General features: G+C 63.9%; 1 gene segment (V, D, J or C); it reads left to right on the top strand.

The window, feature by feature from the left end:
- Positions 1-4009: 4009 nt before the first annotated feature.
- On the top strand, positions 4010-15460 carry LOC106984207 (immunoglobulin heavy constant gamma 4-like). The segment is given in 7 exon segments: positions 4010-4158; positions 9949-10239; positions 10516-10548; positions 10676-11005; positions 11114-11434; positions 12777-12907; positions 14334-15460. Coding segments are annotated over 7 exon segments (1257 nt in total).
- The last annotated feature ends 4723 nt before the right edge of the window (positions 15461-20183 follow it).

The raw sequence follows: 20183 nt of genomic DNA, 5'->3' as shown, positions 1-20183 counted from the left end.
AGCTAGAATGCAGGGGAGCGTGCAGCCGTCCAGGCACAGGGGCAGGTCGTGGGGTCCGGGGCCCCACCTCAGACAGTGCAGACCGGCGACCAGGCCAGGGTGCCGCATCATGACCTTTATACAACGTGTGTCGGGCCAACCTGCAGACTGAAATCAGCCAGGTGGCGACAGAAATCGCAATGCGCTGAACGTACCAAGTAAGTGTTGTGTGTGAAGATGTTTCAGCCACGTAAGAACACACACAACGTATGTATGGAAGGGTAACATGTGTGTGCCACCTGCTCATAACATATGTATGGGTGTTACATTACAATACAAATGTTTTCCCTGTGAGCTGTGCGGTCAAACAGTTTGGAGATGGTCCTGGCCAATGCTGTGTGACAAAGGACAAAAACGAGCTGCTGAGACTGAAAGGACAGATGTCAAACTGTCACTAATGCAGATGACACAAGCACGTACGATGAAAAGGCAGCGGAATCCAGACAGCCCTTCGAACCAGCAAGAACAGCAGCAGGGGCTCCAAACAAACGCAGGAAGCAGTCGTGTTCCGCTGTGTCCGCAACAACCTGCTGAGAACGCATCATCGAAAACGAGGCACGATTCACAGCAATCCAAGGACTTTCCGAAGAAAGAAAGCCCAGGAAACGGCAACTCCGGCAACGGACCTGAAAGGGCTCCGAGTGTCTGGAGAAACCGCCTTCGGGGGCGGGCCGGCACTGTGGATGCCACGCTACACCTGCCCGCCCTGCCCACACTGCCCCCGCACCCAGCCCTCCACCATCAGCAGGGCCTTCCAAGGGCTGGGCGGGGGTCACCTTCCCCCTGCTCCCCCAGCACACACCCGGGCACACACCCACAGTCGAGACGCAGCAGGGTCGCCTGTCTCCTGTCTGCAGGCAGGACACAGGCAGAGGCCAGAGCGGAGCTGCCCTGGAATGAGCTTAACTGGGCTGAGTTGGGCTGAGCTGGGCTGGGCTGAGCTGAGCTGGACTGAAATGGGTTGTGCTGAACTGGGCTGAACTGGAATGAGCTAGCTAAGTGGGTTGGGCTTGGCTGAGTGGAGCTCAGCTGAACTTGACATAGCTGGGCTGGGTTGAGCTGATCTGAACTGAGCTGGGCTGAACTGGGCTGGGCTGGGCTGAAATGAACTGGATTTGGCTGGGCTGGGTTGGGCTGAACTGAGTTGGATGGGGCTTAACTGGGCTGAGCTGAACGGGGCTGAACTCAGCTGAGCTGAGTGGAGCTGAGCTGAACTGGGCTAGGCTGGGTGGGCTGAACTGAACTACACTGGGCTAGTTTGAGCTGATTTCGACTGGGCCAAACTGGTCTGATCTGGGCTGGGCTGAGCTGGCCTGAGCTGAACTAGTCTGGGCTGAGCTGCTGGGTTGAACCAGACTAAGGTGGGCTGAGCTGGGCTGAACTGGGTTGGCTTGAGGTAAACTAAGCTGAGCTCGGCAGGCTGAGCTGGGCTGGCCTGAATTGTGCTGAGTGGGGCTGAGCTGGGCTAAGCTGAGCTGAGCTGGGCTGGGCTGAGTTGAACTGGTCTGAGGTGGACCGGGCTGGACTGAGCCATGTTTGTTGTGTACACTGAGCCAATGTGAACTGATGACAGCTGAGTAAAGTCCGGAGTTCACAGTAAGGTCCACCCCTAGTAGGTTCTCTGAGCCTGCACCCTGTCCGCGGTGCTGCCCCGGTCAGCCTGCTGTTCAGGCTGCTGTCCTCACGTTTCCCCCACTACCGTTTCCTACAGAAGAATCGCCCGGCCCGAAGATCCCCTCTGCCCCAACTATTCCTTCCTCCCTCCCCCCAAACGCCCGGCAACCGCTGACCTTTGCGCCGTCACACTACATGTGCTGTCCCCCACATCACGCAGTGCCGGTGGTACAGCGTGTAGCCTTCTCCAGCTGGCTCCCTCCCCTCAGGGCACACGGGCCGGCACGCGGCCCACATGTGCCCACGGGGTGCTGACTATAGGGCTTGTCGGCACGAACAGACCTTCCAGTGGCCCTGCCACGAGGAGGGCAGGTGTGTGTGCTGGCCTGGCAGCCCGAGCCCTCCTCCACCTTCTGAAAGAAAGAATATCATGTCATCCAAGGTCACTTTCCCTGAAAGAGGCAGCCCCGGCGGGGGGAGATGGTCCGCACCATCCAGGTGAGGGTACTACACAAATACCTCATATGCCTGCACAAAATATTACATATACACAGTAAGCATCTGCAGGTACCCGGAAGCAGGTGCCCATAAGGGGAGGGGAGGGGTTGCTGAGACGCTGTGGCAGCAAGTCAGGCTGGAATGAGCCAGGCCCCGGGCCAGGCTGGTGTCTCACGGCTGCCCTGGACGACCACCACCGCAGGCTCTGACGCCGCGGGTCGGGGAGAGGCCCCTGGAAGGGACATCCGTGAACACCTCCAGAGCATCTCTTTGTTCTTGTAACCACAGGGTGAATGTTTCTGAAAGCCAAACCCAGAGTTCAGCATGATGGTTGAAAAGCGTCAACACTAGGTAATTTCATCGCCTCACCAACTTTTCTGTGAAAGGATTATTCTGGAAAGGACGGGCCTTGCAAACCTAGGCTGGGACAGGTGTGTGGTCTCCGACAAAACCCAGTGCCTGACGGCCCACATCCCACTGCCACGCCCTCGGCAGCCAAGGCAGCCCTCCCCCACACTGATCCGGCACAGCAGGTGCCCCAGAGCCCCGTGATGACCCCACGAGGGACAGCGACCCGGCACCACGCCAGGGGCACTGCATGGGGACCAGGGGAGGGAATTAGCTGTCCAAGGGAAGTACGATGTGCCACTTGGTCTTGCCAAAACCCTGCCTTTACAGGTGCCTGGGGCCCCATGTGCCTAATGCACGGTAGCCGGGACACCCTCGAGGGTTTTGCCAAACTCATCGGTTCCCGTGATCTCACCAGAGTTGTGTAGATGGATGTGCTTCTTGAGCAACCAGGGGCCCACAGTTTGCAGAGGACCCTAACTGCCGGGCACCGCGAGAGGGGGCCGGGCTGCGGGAGCCCGGAGTGTGGGGTGCACACTCCCTTCACCGACGCTGTGACCGATGGCATTTGCAAAGTGACCACTGCAGTATTTCCAGGACCACGGGCTCCTCCATCACCTTGCCCTGCCCCATGCAGGGGGCGGGGTCTGCTCCCCTCTCCAGAAGCCCAAGGGTCTCTGTGAACTCCGTGGGGATGGGGGCACAGAAGAGCCATTGCTGGATTCCTAAGATCAGGACCTAAGGAGACGTGGCTTCTCGTGGGAGTCAGGCCCTGGGCCCAGTGCAGCCGTCCAGCTACGGCCAAGGTGCCATTCTGGGGAGCCCCGGGGACCAAGCGGGCCGGACCCACCCAGCCAAGGCCCCAGACCCCAGGAGGAGCCCAGAGCCCTCACTCACATGAGTGTGAGCAGGGCAGAGAGCCTCGCACCACAGGCCGAGGGCTCCAGGCACACCCACAGCCCCACAGGCCCGGATTGGGACTTGGACGTGGTGCGGAGGCGTCCCCATCGAGGCCTAACACCGCAGGAAGTGGCAGCCTGGGGTGCACACTGTGGTTGTCCAAACACAGGGGCTGAGGAGTCAGGGACCCCTTGCACGGGCAGCACAGGGACCACACAGGGTCTCTCAGCTGCAAGGACATTTTCAGGTCCGGTGACCACCACGAACTCTGTCCCTACACATCAGGCTTCTGTCTGTCCTCTAGGGTAGTAGCTTCCCTCTGACCGTGGGCAGATGACAGTGACCGTGGCTGAAGCCAGAGGAAGACAGCGTCCCACCAGGGAAGCCATACTGCTGAGTGGACGGGACAAGGCCCAGGGCAGGGCCTCAGGCTATGGGTGGGTCAACCTGTGCCCACACCATGCGCCCAGGTGAGAGTGGGGTTCCTGTGCCCTCTTTTGGGACCCCAGCCACCCCCCACAGCCCACCCCCGCACACTCAGGCCCTTGAGACAGAAAGTACCCAGAAGAAAAGGGAACTTCAGGAAGCGTGTCGCCGAGCCACCTAGTTTCAATCCTGTTCTTAGTCTTCCCACGGCTGCCTGGGGGCTAGGAAGGGGGCTATGGGCACAGAGCTCAGCCACAAGGAGCCACATGTGCCTGGGGCCAGAGCGAGGAGGGCCGAGGTGCTGGGGCCAGCCTTCCGTCGCCCCAGCCCTTGGTGAGTAGGCTCTGCACGGAGAGAGGGCGGCGTGGGGGCAGCAGAAGCAGCGCAGGAGCCAAGGAGAGACGGGGCCCCACGGACGGGCCGGAGCAGCCAGCATGGGGGACACAGGCTGCCTGGGGGGCCAGGGCACCGGCCAGGGCAGGGACGAGGGAGGCATGGGCAGGAGCGCCCACGCCAACATTGCTGGACGCACCGGACGTGGCAACTGGGCCTTCAAGGAACATGATGGCCATGGTGGGCCTGAGGCCTGCCCTTTGCCATCTGTGCTGGGAGCCCAGGGCTGGGCTGCACTGAGCTACTGCAGGACCAAGGCCGACATGGACAGACAGGCCTAAGGTGAGGGCACAGGGAGAGGCCGGCCCAGCACAGGGGAAGAAGAGGACCCCAGATGGCCCGAGGGTCCTGTCCAGGACACTGGGGCTGGCTCTGGCCCCAGGCCAGGGTCAGAGGTGCTGGCCATGGGGTCCTGGACTGCAGCCCATGAGCGGGGACAGAGCACGAGGGGCTGGCAGGAGCTCCCGTGTGCTCAGAACCCAGACAGTAGCACAGGGGCAGACGGTCAGGAGCCAAACCTGGGCTAAGGAGTCTGGGATGGGCAGCTGAGACCGGGGCAGCCCTAAGAACACACAGTAGTTGCGGGCTGAGCTCGCCTGTGGGGGAGAGGTCATGGGGCAGCAAGGGCAGAAAGCAGCTGTGGTCCATTAGCTCCAAGGACCAGTGGTGGAGTTTGTGTAGGTGAGCAGGGGAAGGGGTCGAGCAGAAGGGGCAGGGGGAGAACAGGAGGGACAGGGGGCTGCCCCAGGAGCTCCAGGGAGAACGCAAAACTTGTACAGGGAGCAGGGGCAGGGGGCAGGGCATGAGGGACTGGGTGTTGCCCTGGGATCTCCAGGGGAGCCCACAGAGCTGGTACAGGTGAGTAGGGGCAGGGGGAGGGCAGGAGGGGCGGGGGGAAGCCAAGAGGGGCAGGGGCAGAGCAGGAGGGGCAGGGGGAGAGCAGGAGGGACAAGGGCTTGCCCCAGGAGCCCCCAGGGAGGACACAGAGCTGGTACAGGTGAGCAGGGGCAGGGGGAGGGCAGGAGGGGCGGGGGGAGGGCAGAAGTACAGCTGCCCCGGAGCTCAGGAGAGCCAACGGAGCTTGTGCAGGTGAGCAGAGACAGCAGGTGGAGAGCAAGAGGCATGGGGCTGCCCCAAGAGCTCAGGGAGCAGGCAGAGCTTGTGAGGGTGAGCAGGGGTTGGAAGGGGAGGAGGAGCAGGGGGAGAGCAGGAGGGGCAGGGGGAGGGCAGGAGTTGTAGGGGGTGGCCCTGGGAACTCCAAGGTAGTCAGCAGAGCTGGTACAGGTAAGCAGTGGCAAGGGGCAGGGAGGAGGGAAGGAGGGGCAGGGGGAGAGCAGAAGAGACAGGGGAGAGCAGGAGGGGCAGGGGGAGAGCAGGAGGGGCAGGGGGAGAGCAGGAGGGACAGGACTGCCCCAGGAGCTCCCAGGGAGCACACAGAGCTGGTACGGGTGAGTGGGGGCAGGGAGGAGGGCAGGAGGGGCAGTGGGGAGAGCAGGAGGGACAGGGAGCACACAGAGCTGGTACAGGTGAGCAGGGGCAGAAGGCAGGGCAGGAGGGACAGTGGGGAGAGCAGGAGTGACGGGCCTGCCCCAGGAGCTCAGGGGAGCAGGTAGAGCTTGTGAGGGTGAGCAGGGGCAGAGGGAGAGCAGGAGGGGTAGGGGGGGAAACAGGAGGGACAGAGGCTTACCCCATGAGATTCCAGGAAGCACACAGAGCTGCTACAAATGAGCAGGGGCAGGGGAGAGAGAAGGAGGTGCAGGGCTGCTCCTGGAGCAACCAGGGAACACAGAGAGCTGGTACTCATGAGTGGAGGCAGGGAGGAGGGCAGAAGGGACAGTGGGGACAGCAGGAGGGACAGGGCTGCCCCAGGAGCTCCCAGGGAGCACACAGAGCCGGTACAGGTGAGCAGGGGCAGAAGGCAGGGCAGGAGGGACAGTGGGGAGAGCAGGAGGGACAGGGCTGCCCCAGGAGCTCCCAGGGAGCACACAGAGCTGGTACGGGTGAGTGGGGGCAGGGAGGAGGGCAGGAGGAGCAGTGGGGAGAGCAGGAGGGACAGGAAGCACACAGAGCTGGTACAGGCGAGCAGGTGCAGGGGGCATGGCAGAAGGGGCTGTGGGAGAGCAAGAAGGGCAGGGGGAGAGCAGGAGGGGTGGGGAGAGCAGAAAGAGCACGGTGCTGCCCCAGGAGCTCCCAGGGAGCACACAGAGCTGGTACAGGTGAGCTGGGGCAGGGGGCAGAGCAGAAGGGGAAGGGGGAGAGCAAGAGGGGTAGGGTTGCCCCAGGAGCTCCCTGGGAACACACAGAGCTAGTACAGGTGAGCAGGGGCAGGGGGAGTGCAGGAGGGGCAGGGGCTGCCCCAGGAGATCAGGGGAGTAGGAAGAGCTTGTGAGGGTGAGCAAGGGGTTGGGAGGGCACGAGGAGCAGGGGGAGAGCAAGAGAGGCAGGGGAAGAGCAGGAGGGGTGGGGGGAGAGCAGAAGGTGCAAGGGGAGAGCAGGAGGGACAGGACTGCCCCAGGAGCTCCCAGGGAGCACACAGAGCTGGTACGGGTGAGTGGGGGCAGGGAGGAGGGCAGGAGGGGCAGTGGGGAGAGCAGGAGGGACAGGGAGCACACAGAGCTGGTACAGGTGAGCAGGGGCAGGGGGAGGGCAGGAGGGGCAGGGGAAGAGCAGGAGAGGCAGGGCTGCCTCAGGAGCTCAGGAGAGCCAGCAGAGCTTGTGCAGGTGAGCAGGGGCAGCAGGGTGAGGGCAGGAGGGACAGGCAGCTTCCCCAAGAGCATCTGGGGGCACACAGAGCTGGTACAGGTGAGCAGGGGCAGGGGGAGGGCAGGAGGGGCAGGGGAACAGCAGGAGAGGCAGGGCTGCCTCAGGAGCTCAGGAGAGCCAGCAGAGCTTGTGCAGGTGAGCAGGGGCAGCAGGGTGAGGGCAGGAGGGACAGGCAGCTTCCCCAAGAGCATCTGGGGGCACACAGAGCTGGTACAGGTGAGCGGGGGCAGGGGGGAGGGCAGAAGAGGCAGGGCTGCCCCAGGAGCTCAGGGGAGCAGGCAGAGCTTGTGAGGGTGAGCAGGGCATTGGGAGGGCAGGAGGAGCAGGAGGAGAGCAGGAGGGGCAGGGGAAGGCAGGAGGGACAGAGGGAGGGCAGGAGGGTAGGGGCAGGGCAGGAGGGAGGGGGGAAGGGCAGAAGAGTCAAGGCTCCCCAGGAGCTCAGGGGAGCCAGCAGAGCTTGTGCCAGTGAGCATGGTTGTCGGTAGAGCAGGAGGGGCAGGGAAAGAGTGAGAGGAGGTAGGGCTGCCCCAGGAGCTCCCTGGGAGCACACAGAGCTGGTACAAGCGAACAGGGACAGGGGGCAGGGAAGGAGAGGCACGGGGGAGGGCAGGAGAGGCAGGGCTCCCCCAGGAGCTCAGGGGAGCCAGCAGAGCTTCTACCGGTGAGCAGGGTTCCTGGGAGGGCAGCAGGGGCAGAGGGAAGCAAGAGGGGTAGGGCTGCCCCCAGGAGCTCTCTGGGAGTACACAGAGCTGGTACAGGTGAGCAGGGGCAGGGGGCAGGGGGCAGGGCAGGAGGGCAGGAGGGGCAGGGGGGAAAGCAGGAGGGACAGGGCTGCCCCAGGAGCTCCCAGGGAGCACACAGAGCTGGTACAGGTGAGTGGGGGCAGGGAGGAGGGCAGGAGGGGCAGTGGGGAGAGCAGGAGGGACAGGGCTGCCCCCGGAGCTCCCAGGGAGCACACAGAGCTGGTACGGGTGAGTGGGGGCAGGTGGCAGGGCAGAAGCAGCTGGGGGAGAGCAAGAGGGGCAGGGGGAGAGCAGGAGGGGTGGGGGAGCACAGGAGGGGCACAGTGTTGTCTCAGGAGATCCCAGGGAGCACACAGAGCTGGTACAGGTGAGCAGGGGCAGGGAGCAGGGCAGGAGGGGCAGGGCTATCCCCAGGAGTTCAGGTGAGCAGACAGAGCTTCTGAGGGTGAGCAGGGGGTTGGAAGGCAGGAGGGGCAGCAGGAGAGCAGAAGGGACAGGCAGCTGCCCAGGAGCTCCTGGGGGCACACAGAGCTGTTACAGGTGAGCAGGGGCAGGGGGAAGAGCAGGAGGGGCAGGGGAGAGGGCAGGAGACGAAAGGTTGCCCCAGGAGCTCAGGGGAGCAGGCAGAGCTTGGGAAGGTGAGCAGGGGTTGGGAGAGTGGGAAGAGCAGGGGAAGCCAGGAGGTGTAGGGGGAGACCAAGAGTGGCAGGGAAGAGCAGGAGGGGCAGAGCAAGAGGTAGGGGCAGGGCAGGAGGGGCAGGGGGAGGACAGGAGAGGCAGGGCTCCCCCAGGAGCTCAGGGGAGCCAACAGAGCTTGTGCCAGTGAGCAGGGTTCCTGGGAGGGCAGGAGGGGCAGGGAGAGAGCAAGAGGCGTAGGGCTGCCCCAGGAACTCCCTGGGAGCACACAGAGCTGGTACAGGTGAGCAGGGACAGGACAAGAGGGGCAGGAGGGAGGGCAGGAGAGGCAGGGCCGCACCAGGAGCTCAGGGGAGCAGCCAGGGCATGTGAGGGTGAGCAGGGGCAGGGGGAGGCAGGAGGAGCAAGGCTGCCCAGGAGCCTCAGGGGTGAAGGGCAGAGGGACTGAGCTAAGAGCAGCCCTGGACTAGGTGGGAGCTGAGCGGTACGGCACAGAGACCACAAGGGCGCGGGCCCAGGAGAGCCTCCCTGGACACGGGAGGGCGTGAGCCGCCTGAGGCCCGGTGGACAAGGTAGGGGGGAGAGGCGAGCCTGGGTAGGAAGGTCTCTGGGGCTGAAGGGACAGGGGTGGCCACAGTCTTAGGCTCAGGGCGCTGAACCCGCTCTGGAGGCTCGTGGGGATGGGGGACAGAAGACTGGACATGACAAAGCCAGGAGGGGTGGCTCAGGGAGGTGGACCCGGTGCAGGGAAGGGGGAGCCTGGGAGTTTGAGGCAGGGCCGCCAGCCTGGAGTGTGGGTGGGAGGGGAGGCCAGGCAGGGCCATCAGACTTGGCAGAGAGGTCGGGTCTGGCTGGGGACGTGGGCTCTGAGGTGCTGGCACCGTGCACGAGACGACAGCCAGGGCGGGGCAAGGCTCCCACCGGCACTGAGGGGCAGGCAGGCTCAGGAAAGACCTCTGCTGAAAGAGGGCTCTGGGGACAGGGAGGAGCTGGACAGGCCCCAGGGCACGGGCACTGAGTGAGCCCAGGAAGGCCTGAGGAGGGGCTCAGGGCAGGGACGGGATCCGGCGCCCGGGCGCTTTAGCTGCAGGGCTGACCCAGAAGATGTGAGGCCTGGAGGGCAGACAGCAGGCCACGACGAGGACTCCGGGCTGAGGGGCACGGGCAGCGGGTGGCAGAGGCCTGCTGTGTTCAAGAAAGGGCCCGCTGGCCCAGGGCAGATTCAGGCTGGGACAACAGGGCAGTGGGCTCAGGGCCTCAGCAGAGGCCCGTTGGGAGCAGGGGCCACCGGTCAGAGCTCAGACAGATGGCTCGCTCAGGCCGAGCACCCACAGGAAGCCCGAGTGGGGACCCAGGGGCTGGGCCCAGGAGACTCTAATCCAGCTAGGAGGTCACCCAGCACCGACCAGGCCCATGGGGCCAGCACCTGCAGCCGCAGAAACACGAGGCCCTGGGGCGGCAGAGAGCTACGCCGGGCGGCGGGTCTGCAGACTTCCTGGAGGGCCACCCCAAGCCCGGGCACCTGATACCCTGCCCGGACCCTCCCAGGAGCGAGACCCTTGTGGTCACTCGGCCTCCTCTCTTGCAGCCTCCACCACGGCCCCATCGGTGTTCCCACTGGCCCCCAGCTGCGGGACCACATCTGGCGCCACCGTGGCCCTGGCCTGCCTGGTGTTAGGCTACTTCCCTGAGCCGGTGACCGTGTCCTGGAACTCCGGCGCCCTGACCAGCGGTGTGCACACCTTCCCGTCCGTCCTGCAGGCCTCGGGGCTCTACTCTCTCAGCAGCATGGTGACAGTGCCCTCCAGCAGGTGGCTCAGTGAGACCTTCACCTGCAACGTGGCCCACCCGCCCAGCAACACCAAGGTGGACAAGACCGGTAAGAGGGTGTCCACTGGGAGACAGGCCAGGTCAGCCGGTCCACCTGGACCCCGGGGCACAGGAGAGGCACCTCTGTCCCCCAAGCTCGGGGAGGAGGGCCTCTGGGCCTGGCTGCCTGGTCCAGTGTGAGCACAGGCTGCACAGCCCCACCATACTTCATCTCCACTGGCAGGCACCAGTCTGGGGACGCCCCCCTGACCTGCCCTGACCTAGCCCACCCCAAGAGCTGTCCCCACCCCTGGCCCCACTAACCTCCAGTCTGGTCTCTCTGCAGTGCAACCACCCTGCAAGTGTCCCAAATGCCCAGGTGAGTCAGCAGGGCACCGCCCTGCACACCAAGGCCATAGCCCGCATCCAGGGACAGCCTGGTGGGGGGAATGTTCAAGAGGAGCACCCCCCAAATGCTGACCCCTGCATTGTGTCTCCCACACCAGCACCTGAGATTCCTGGGGGACCGTCCGTCTTCATCTTCCCCCCAAAACCCAAGGACACCCTCTCGATTTCCCGGACGCCGGAGGTCACGTGCTTGGTGGTGGACTTGGGCCCAGATGACTCCAATGTCCAGATCACATGGTTTGTGGATAACACCGAGATGCACACAGCCAAGACGAGGCCGCGTGAGGAGCAGTTCAACAGCACCTACCGTGTGGTCAGTGTCCTCCCCATCCTGCACCAGGACTGGCTCAAGGGGAAGGAGTTCAAGTGCAAGGTCAACAGCAAATCCCTCCCCTCCCCCATCGAGAGGACCATCTCCAAGGCCAAAGGTGGGCAACAGGACAGATGGGGCACAGGGAGGTCGAGTGGGGCCTGGCGGACCCAGGCCAGCCCTCTACCCTGGGAGTGACCATCTGTGCTGACCTCTGACCCCACAGGACAGCCCCACGAGCCCCAGGTGTACGTCCTGCCTCCAGCCCAGGAGGAGCTCAGCAGGAACAAAGTCAGTGTGACCTGCCTGATCGAAGGCTTCTACCCGCCTGACATTGCTGTCGAGTGGGAGATCACCGGACAGCCGGAGCCAGAGAACAACTACCAGACGACCCCGCCCCAGCTGGACAGCGACGGGACCTACTTCCTGTACAGCAGGCTCTTGGTGGACAAGTCCCGCTGGCAGAGTGGAAACACCTACACCTGCTCGGTGTCACACGAAGCTCTGCACAGCCACCACACACAGAAATCCCTCACCCAGTCTCCGGGTAAATGAGCAGCGCGCCCGGCCCCCCAGCAGGGCCCCGTGGGCTCTGAGCGCCCACCCCTGTGTACATCCCCCCCCCACCCCGGGCAGGCACCCTGCGTGAATAAAGCACCCAGCACTGCCCTGGGACCTGTGACACTGTCGTGCGTCTTTCCGAGGCAGAGCTCAGGACACCCGGGCCTCTGGGAGGTGTGGGCAGGCCAGGCCCCGAGGCTCAGGGGTCACCATTCACGGGAGAGCGTGGGTCCCACCAGGGGCCGGGACCTGAGTGGGCAGGTCTGCACAGGCGGGCGAACCTCATGCCCAGGAGCCGCCTGGGACAGAGAGAGGGCTTGGCCAGGGGCTACTCAAGGCCGGAGGGGGCCGACAGGGAACGGAGAAGCCCTCCAGAGCCCCTCAGGGAACGGGGCGCACGGTCTTTCCCACGTCTCGACCCGCCCAAGCTGTGGGACGCTGGCCTGTCCTCTTCCTCTGCTCCCCCCGTCCCCTGGACCTCTTGACAGCTCTGAGCGGTAGCTCTGTGCCAGTGCAGTAGCCAGGCCTGACCCATGCTGTGAGGACAGGCCCTCACCCTCTCTCAGACGAGGTGGCCCCGCCTGGCTTCATCCTGCCTGGGGCCAGGCCTGTCCACTCGTGGGGACACTCACCCCGCTGCCCCAAACGGGCAGAGGCAAGCAGTCCTGAGTGCCCAGGGGAGGGACCATCCCAGACACCCACATGGACGCTGAAAACAAGCCCCTCCCACTGAGCAGGGCCACCTTCACAAACACACACACACACACACACACACACACACACACGCACACACGCACACCTGACCCACCGGGCCTCACACGGGACAATGTGCCAGGGCCCAGACCGGAACCAGGCTTGGGAACCCTCACCGTGGACCCCAGCCTGGTCCCCACCCCCTCCCACACCTATCGGCCGCTCAGCAGCCCATCCACACGCCGACCACACTGACCAGCCCTTCTTCTCCCCAGGACACTGGGGCCCCTCCCAACACACACCAACCCCCACCCCCAGCTGGCCCCGACACTCGCACCCACTCGTTCGCTAGGGTCACTCCCTGCCACCCTCTCGACCCTTCCCTGGGCTCTGCTGACCCTCCCGCCCTCCGGGCCGGGTCCCCAGGAGAACGGGTGTGGTGGTCAGGCTGCCTTCCCCCCAGACAGCCCCAGCACAGCGCAGAGCAGAGAGGGAGCGCGTCCCCACGGGCCAGGCCCAGGCGGGAGGATGGGGGCACCGAGGCCGGTGCCCTGAGGCTACGGAGGGCCGCGACCGTCACCCCGGGAACCACTGCTATGGGCAGGCATGGCACTGACCACTCCCTTCCTGTCCAGAGCTGCTCCTGGACGACAGCTGTGCGGAGGACCAGGACGGGGAGCTGGATGGGCTGTGGACCACCATCTCCATCTTCATCACGCTCTTCCTGCTCAGCGTGTGCTACAGCGCCACTGTCACCCTCTTCAAGGTGGGTGTCCCCGCACCGCCCCGCACTGTGGCCCGCTGTCCCAGCGCTGGGGACCCGCTGGAACCATGCCATCCCCACACTGACTCGACGCTGACCCCATGGTGCCCCCACGGTGCCCCCACGCTGCCCCCACGCTGCCCCCACTCAGACCTCACCCTGTCCCCACAAACTCCACGCTGCCCCGCCTCTGACCCCGTGCTGACCCCACACTGCCCCCAGGCTACCCCCAGACTGACCCCATGGTGCCCCCAGACTGACCCCACGCTGACCCCGTGCTGACCCCAAATGCCCCCAGGCTACCCCAATGCTGACCCCACGCTGCCCCTACACTGGAGACCCACTGGAACCACGCTATCCCCACAATGACCAGACGCTGACCTCATGCTGCCCCCACACTGACCCCACGCTGACCCCACGCTGACCCCACGCTACACCCACACTGGGGACCCACTGGAACCACGCTATCCCCACACTGACCAGACACTGACCTCATGCTGCCCCCACACTGACCCCACCATGACCCCACGCTGTCCCCACTTGGACCCCATACTGACCCCATGCTGTGGACCCACTGTCACCATGCTGTCTCCACTGTGACCCCACACTGACCCCATGCTGCCCTGCCTTTGACCCCCATGCTGACCCCAGCCTTTCCCCATGGTATTCCCATGCTGTCACCGCAATGATACCAGACCCTACACTGTCCGCACACTAACCCCACGCTACCCCACGCTGACCCCATGCTGCCCCCACACTGACCCCATACTGTGGACCCACTGTCAACATGCTGTCTCCCCTGTCACCCCATACTGACCCGATGATGTGGACCCACTGTCACCATGCTGACCAACTGTGACCCCATACTTTCCCCATGCTGTCCCCATGCTATTCCTAAGCTGTCCCTGCAATGACCCCACGCTGCCCCCACACTGACCCCATGCTGACCTCACACTGTCCCCACACTAACCCCATACTGTCCCCACCGTGACCCGATGCTGACCTCACACTGACCCCACGCTGACCTATGCTGTAGACCCACTGTCTTCATCATGCTGACCCCACGCTGACCCCACAGTGACCCAGTGCTGTCCCCACACTGTCCCTACAGTGACCCCTTGCAGATCCCGCGTTGACCTCAAGCTGTGGTCTCACTGTCACCATGCTGTCCCCACGCTGTTCCCAAACTGACCCCACATTGTTCCCATGCAGTGGACCCACTGTCACCATGCTGCCCCCACGCTGTTCCCAAACTGACCCCAGGCTGTTCCCACACTGACCCCCACGCTATCCCCTCTGTCCCCTCCCAGTCCCCATGCCATCCCCATAAGACTCCCTCCCACTCAAGTGGTCCCGGGGAGGGGGGCGCCTGGAAGGGGGGCTGTCCTCGGGGGTCCCAGCCACGTCACCTCCTGCCCTCCTGCTGCAGGTGAAGTGGATCTTCTCCTCGGTGGTGGAGCTGAAGCGCACGATCGCGCCCGACTACAGGAACATGATCGGGCAGGGGGCCTAGGGCCAGCCCGCCTGGGCAGGTGTCAGCGCTGCCCCAACCCTGCACAGGATCCCGGTGCATCAGCCTGCTGCCAGGCCTGCTCTCCCGCCCTCTGACCTCGCCACCCTCTGACCTCACAGCCACCCTGGGCCTGCGCCCTCGCCCTCTGGCCTCGCGGCCCCTGTGAGCTGCATCCTGCGCCCTGACCCCCCCGTTCGGAGAATCGCGTGGACGGCAGGTTGTGCCCCAACCTGAGCTGGTGGACGCCCGTTGGGCCCTCCACGGCGGCCGCCAGGCTACCGCTGTGGCCGCGCACGGTCAGCGGGCACGCTCATCCTGGAGGAGGCGGGCGGCTGCGATCCCAGTGTCTGTCTGGCAGGGACCGGCCTCTGTGCGAACCCCGTCCAGGCCAGGCTCCAGGACGCAGGGTTTCCCCAGAGCAGCCACGTCGGCCCAGATCCTGAGGAAGCTTCCGACGTGTCACTAACGGTCAGTCAGATCTTCTGCGCCAGAGGAGACCGCGCAGACAAGGGCCTGGGCCTGTGGCTGCTGCAGGAGCCCCGTGGATGCCGGGGACAGAGTGACATCCAGCCAGACAGGCCTCCTGCAGAGGGGTCTGGTGACCTGGTCCCCGGGCCAGTGGGACACAGCCTCGGTGGACACAGGTGGAAGGTGCCAGGAGGCCAGGGCGGCAGGCCCAGCCCGCCCCCCCCGTGGCCGGGGCCTGAGTCCCAACAGGCTCACACGGGGGGTGGGAGACAGAGACAAGCCCACGGCCGGGCGGACCCCCAGGACTGGCTCTCCGCCCTGGCTTTGGGTGGGTGCCAAGTCGGGGCCCCCACATGGGAAGAGATGACCACGCAGGGGAGGAGGAGCAGAGCCCCCAGCCCCAGGGACAGAGAGCCCGGGGGTCCCATATGGGAAAGCCACTGCCTAAGCTTGGATAGCTTGTTTTATTGTTTTAAATGTCTGGAGCTCGTTGATTTCCTTTAGCATTTCTTTTTCTTTTCCTTTTTTTTTTTTTTTTTTTTAATGACAATAAAACATCCTTAAAAACTCCATAACCGGCTGGGGAAAGTCTTCCTCTGTTGACGCGCCCCGTGAAATCCACAGACTGGCCGTGCCGTGTGTCGGTCCCTCCAGCCGTGGGAGCAGGACCCCCGGCCCCTGGGGTTCCCGGGGGGTGAGGTGCGCTGCAGGCGCGATGGGTCACGTGACGCCTTGAGGGGCGCAGGGGGAGCATCCTGACCTGGCCAAGGGCACCGCAAGAGGCACCTATTGGGTGTGTATTAGCACGGGCTGCTAGCAAAGCACGACAGTCCCGTGGTGTGGACAACGTGCACTGATGTTTCCACGATTCTGGAAGCTGGCAGGCAGACCCGGGTGTCATGGGGCCGGTGGCCCCTCAGCACGTAGACGCCGTGTCCTCACACATCCGGCCCGCTATGCGTGTCTGTGCCCTGACCTCCTCTTACAAGAGGAGGAGTGAGTCCATGGTGAGGACCAGCCACACTGGATCAGGACTCACCCTAGTGACCTCACTTTAACCTATTACCTCTCGAAAGACCCCATCTCCCAATACAGTCACATTCTGGGGTCCTGGGGGTCAGGGCTTCAAGATTTGAATTTGGGGAACGCATTTCAGGAGAGTTGGGCTCAGGTGGGAGCACCAGTGAAGGCCAGGTCGGGTGAGGCCCGGGGGGACAGCACTGTCCCAGGTAAGCGAAGCTGGACACCAGCCCGAGGGGTCAGGACACTCAGTCGGGGGGAGGCCCAGCGAGAACACCACCACCCGGGGGTGGGGGTGGGGGGCAGAAAAGACCAAGTTCTACAGGAAGAATGCCAAGTGGGGGCAGGCAGTCCATTGGCGTCAGGAGGCCATGGGGTCCCTGGCCAGCAGCGATGGAGTCGGGATTCTGTCCTTGCAGTGCCTGGGGGTCTCGGGTCCCGGAGGTGCCCCGGGTTGCAGGAGACACGTGCACCTCGAGGGCAGAGGCGGGACCACACCTGCCAGCCCTTCCCAGTAAGGGCCCTGGGGAAGGGAGGCCAGCACGAGGGGCTGCGGTCTTCTGGGGACGCAGTGGGAGTGGGGCGTGGGCTCTGAGTCTGCAGGTCAACAGCCCGGCCCGAGGCCCAGGGCGGGCAGAGAGTCGTGGCCAGCGCGGCCGCGGTGCCTCAGGACCGCTCAGGGAGCACCTCCCACCTCCCCGGGGGCAGGGGCTGCCTCACCAGTGGGGGCCGCACCAAATACAGGGCGGCCTTGGGGAGAAAGCCCCGGCCCCCAGGGATCCTGGGGGCTCCAGGCGACCACACCGTCCACACAGCTTGCCCAGCACCCCTCCCTCTCGGTCCCTGGGCCGGGGCCCCCGCTCCATCCCCTGGACCAGAGATCAGTCTCCATCCTTCCCACCCTCCCACCGGAACGCCGGGGTCTTCAGCAGCTGGTTGACCCCATGGCCCCCGCGGGAACACGGGGCATGACCGTACCCTCCACTCTGAGGGCAGGAACGCCCGCTCTTTGAGAGCAATCTCCCAGCAGGCCCTGAGGCCCCCACCTGTGACCCTCCGATAACGCCATACCACGTGGGCCCCCCCCTCCACGTTCCCCCAGGGACCCACACACACCTACGTGCCTCTCCATGCAACCCCTCAGACCCCCTAAGGTCCTGCAGGCTGCTCCTGTGTGAGCCCTGAGGTCGGCCTCCTGCTGCCTGCCGCTCCTCAGGGGCCCCCTACCCTGGGCTTCCGCTCAGACACAGGCCCGGGTGCATCTCCCTTTGCCCGTGTTCACACCTCCACCTGTGCCTCACACACACACACACACACGGACCAGCGGGCTGGCCTCACTCCTGGACCTGGGACCCACCTGGTCCCGCCCTCCCCCCCCACTCGCTCGCATTGGGAGGGAACCAGCTGGCGCCTGAACCCTGTCCCCACGGGGGGGGCCCAAGACGCACAGACGTCAGCGTGGGTGGGAGCGGGAAGGGGAGGATGCAACTGTGTCCCCACATTGCGTGTGTTGGAATCCTAGCTCTAAGTGTCATGGTGTTAGGAGGCGGGGCTTTGGGGCACCAGAGGTCATCAGGGTGGAGCCCCCACGACTGGGGTTAGTGCCCTTATGAAAAAGCGAGCTGCCTCCCCGCTTCCGGCACGTGAAGGTGCAGAGAGAAGACGCCGTCCGTGAGCCAGGCAGCCGGGACCCCCCAGACACCACGCCTGCTGGTACCTGATGTGGGCATCCAGCCTCCACACCCGTGAGGAGTGTCTGCGGTCTCTGTCGGGCCAGCCAGACGACTGGACAGGAGCCACCTGGACGGGCGGGCCTGGAAGAACGGGGTCCCCCAGGCCCCCTGCCCAACCCCCTACCCCCGGGACCCAGGTCGGCCGGCCATCAGCGGGGTACAGGGCCACGAGACTGCCCCCGGGTGCTGCTGAGCCCCAGCCTGCGTGGGGCAGGGACATCAGCCCCGGGCTCCCAGACCACACGCAGCAGGCAGTGGACTATTAGAGGCACCCAGATGGCGGCTCGGTCACTGCACAGGGGAGGACCCCCTACACCCACTACGCCCCACGCTCAGACACTGCCCCGGAAACCAGGGCATCTGAGTCTGCAGGGAGCTGGGCCCGTAGAGACACGCCCAGAGCCTCAGAGGCGCCCGAGCCCCGCCCACTCCGCAGCCTGAGCTGCCGCACCCGGCGCCCCATCCGCAGGCACCAGGGTGCTGACCGCCTGGTCCCTCGGGGAAGTCATCTTTTTCTTTTTACAGGGAGAGAGTGTGCAGGGGAGGGACAGAGACAGAGACAGAGAGGATTCCAAGCAGGCCCCACACTCAGCACAGACCCCCATGCAGGGCTCGATCCCGGGACCCCGCGATCAGACCTGAGCCGAAAGTAAGAATCAGACACTCATCCGAGTGAGCCATCCAGGCGCCCCCTATAAGGAGTAATCTTTTGGTGCATTTCAAAGTCTTGCAAAATATTTCCTGTAGACATATTTCGCTCTCAGAGTATCCAGAATGTGCAGGGCACTCCGGCAAATCAATCGGGAAAATCGCACAATTCGGTAGAGAAATGGACACGAGAATTGAACAGATGTTTCACAGAGGCTATCCAAATAGCCCTCAAACATACAGAAAGGACGCTGCACTCCACCCGTGACAGGGAAGTGAAAATTTCTGAAAAGCCACCGGAGAGAAAGTGGTTCTGATTCCAACGGCGGTCGGTGCGGTGCCTTGTCTCAGACTAAACCTTTGCAGGCACAAGTACAAAGTGGAAAGACTGCCCGGCAGACAGTGATTTGAAGGCATCAGAGGACAAGCAGAAACGGGCAGACTCCGGGGAAGACTGTGCCCTGGAGAGATTGGTCTGAGGGCAAAGCCCAGTCCTTGCCACAGCTGCAGCTAGAATGCAGGGGGAGCGGGCAGCTGTCCAGGCACAGGGGCAGGTCGTGGGGTTCGGGGCCCCACCTCAGACAGTGCAGACCGGCGACCAGGCCAGGGTGCCGCATCATGACCTTTATACAACGTGTGTCGGGCCAACCTGCAGACTGAAATCAGCCAGGTGGCGACAGAAATCGCAATGCGCTGAACGTACCAAGTAAGTGTTGTGTGTGAAGATGTTTCAGCCACGTAAGAACACACACAACGTATGTATGGAAGGGTAACATGTGTGTGCCACCTGCTCATAACATATGTATGGGTGTTACATTACAATACAAATGTTTTTCCTGTGAGCAGTGCGGTCAAACAGTTTGGAGATGGTCCTGGCCAATGCTGTGTGACAAAGGACAAAAACGAGCTGCTGAGACTGAAAGGACAGATGTCAAACTGTCACTAATGCAGACGACATAAGCACGTATGATGTAAAGGCAGCGGAATCCAGACAGCCCTTCGAACCAGCAAGAACAGCAGCAGGGGCTCCAAACAAACGCAGGAAGCAGTCGTGTTCCGCTGTGTCCGCAACAACCTGCTGAGAACGCATCATCGAAAACGAGGCACGATTCATAGCAATCCAAGGACTTTCCGAAGAAAGAAAGCCCAGGAAACGGCAACTCCGGCAACGGACCTGAAAGGGCTCCGAGTGTCTGGAGAAAACCACCTTCGGGGGCGGGCCGGCACGGTGGATGCCACGCTACACCTGCCCGCCCTGCCCACACTGCCCCCGCACCCAGCCCTCCACCGTCAGCAGGGCCTTCCAAGGGCTGGGCGGGGGTCACCTTCCCCCTGCTCCCCCAGCACACACCCGGGCACACACCCACAGTCGAGACGCAGCAGGGTCGCCTGTCTCCTGTCTGCAGGCAGGACACAGGCAGAGGCCAGAGCGGAGCTGCCCTGGAATGAGCTTAACTGGGCTGAGTTGGGCTGAGCTGGGCTGGGCTGAGCTGAGCTGGACTGAACTGGGTTGTGCTGAACTGGGCTGAACTGGAATGAGCTAGCTAAGTGGGTTAGGCTTGGCTGAGTGGAGCTGAGCTGAACTTGACTTAGCTGGGCTGGGTTGAGCTGATCTGAACTGAGCTGGGCTGAACTAGGATTAGCTGGGTGGGTTGGGCTGAGCTGGGCTGTTCTGGATTGAACTAGGCTTAACTGGGCTGGGCTGGGCTGGGCTGGGCTGGGCTGAACTGGGCTGGACTGGGCTGGGTTGGGCTGGGCTGAACTGGGCTGAGCTCGTCTGAGCTGAAATGGAATGAGCTGGGTTGAGCTGGGTTGAGCTGGGCTGATCTCAACTGAGGTAGCTGAACTGGGCTTAGCTGGGTTTAGCTGGGCTGAGCTGGGCTGGTCTGGGCTGGGA

The sequence above is a fragment of the Acinonyx jubatus genome, chromosome B3 (assembly GCF_027475565.1).
Source record: "Acinonyx jubatus isolate Ajub_Pintada_27869175 chromosome B3, VMU_Ajub_asm_v1.0, whole genome shotgun sequence".
NCBI lineage: Eukaryota > Metazoa > Chordata > Mammalia > Carnivora > Felidae > Acinonyx > Acinonyx jubatus.
The sequence above is the reverse complement of the archived record's forward strand: the minus strand, read 5'-3'. Positions and strand labels throughout refer to the sequence as shown.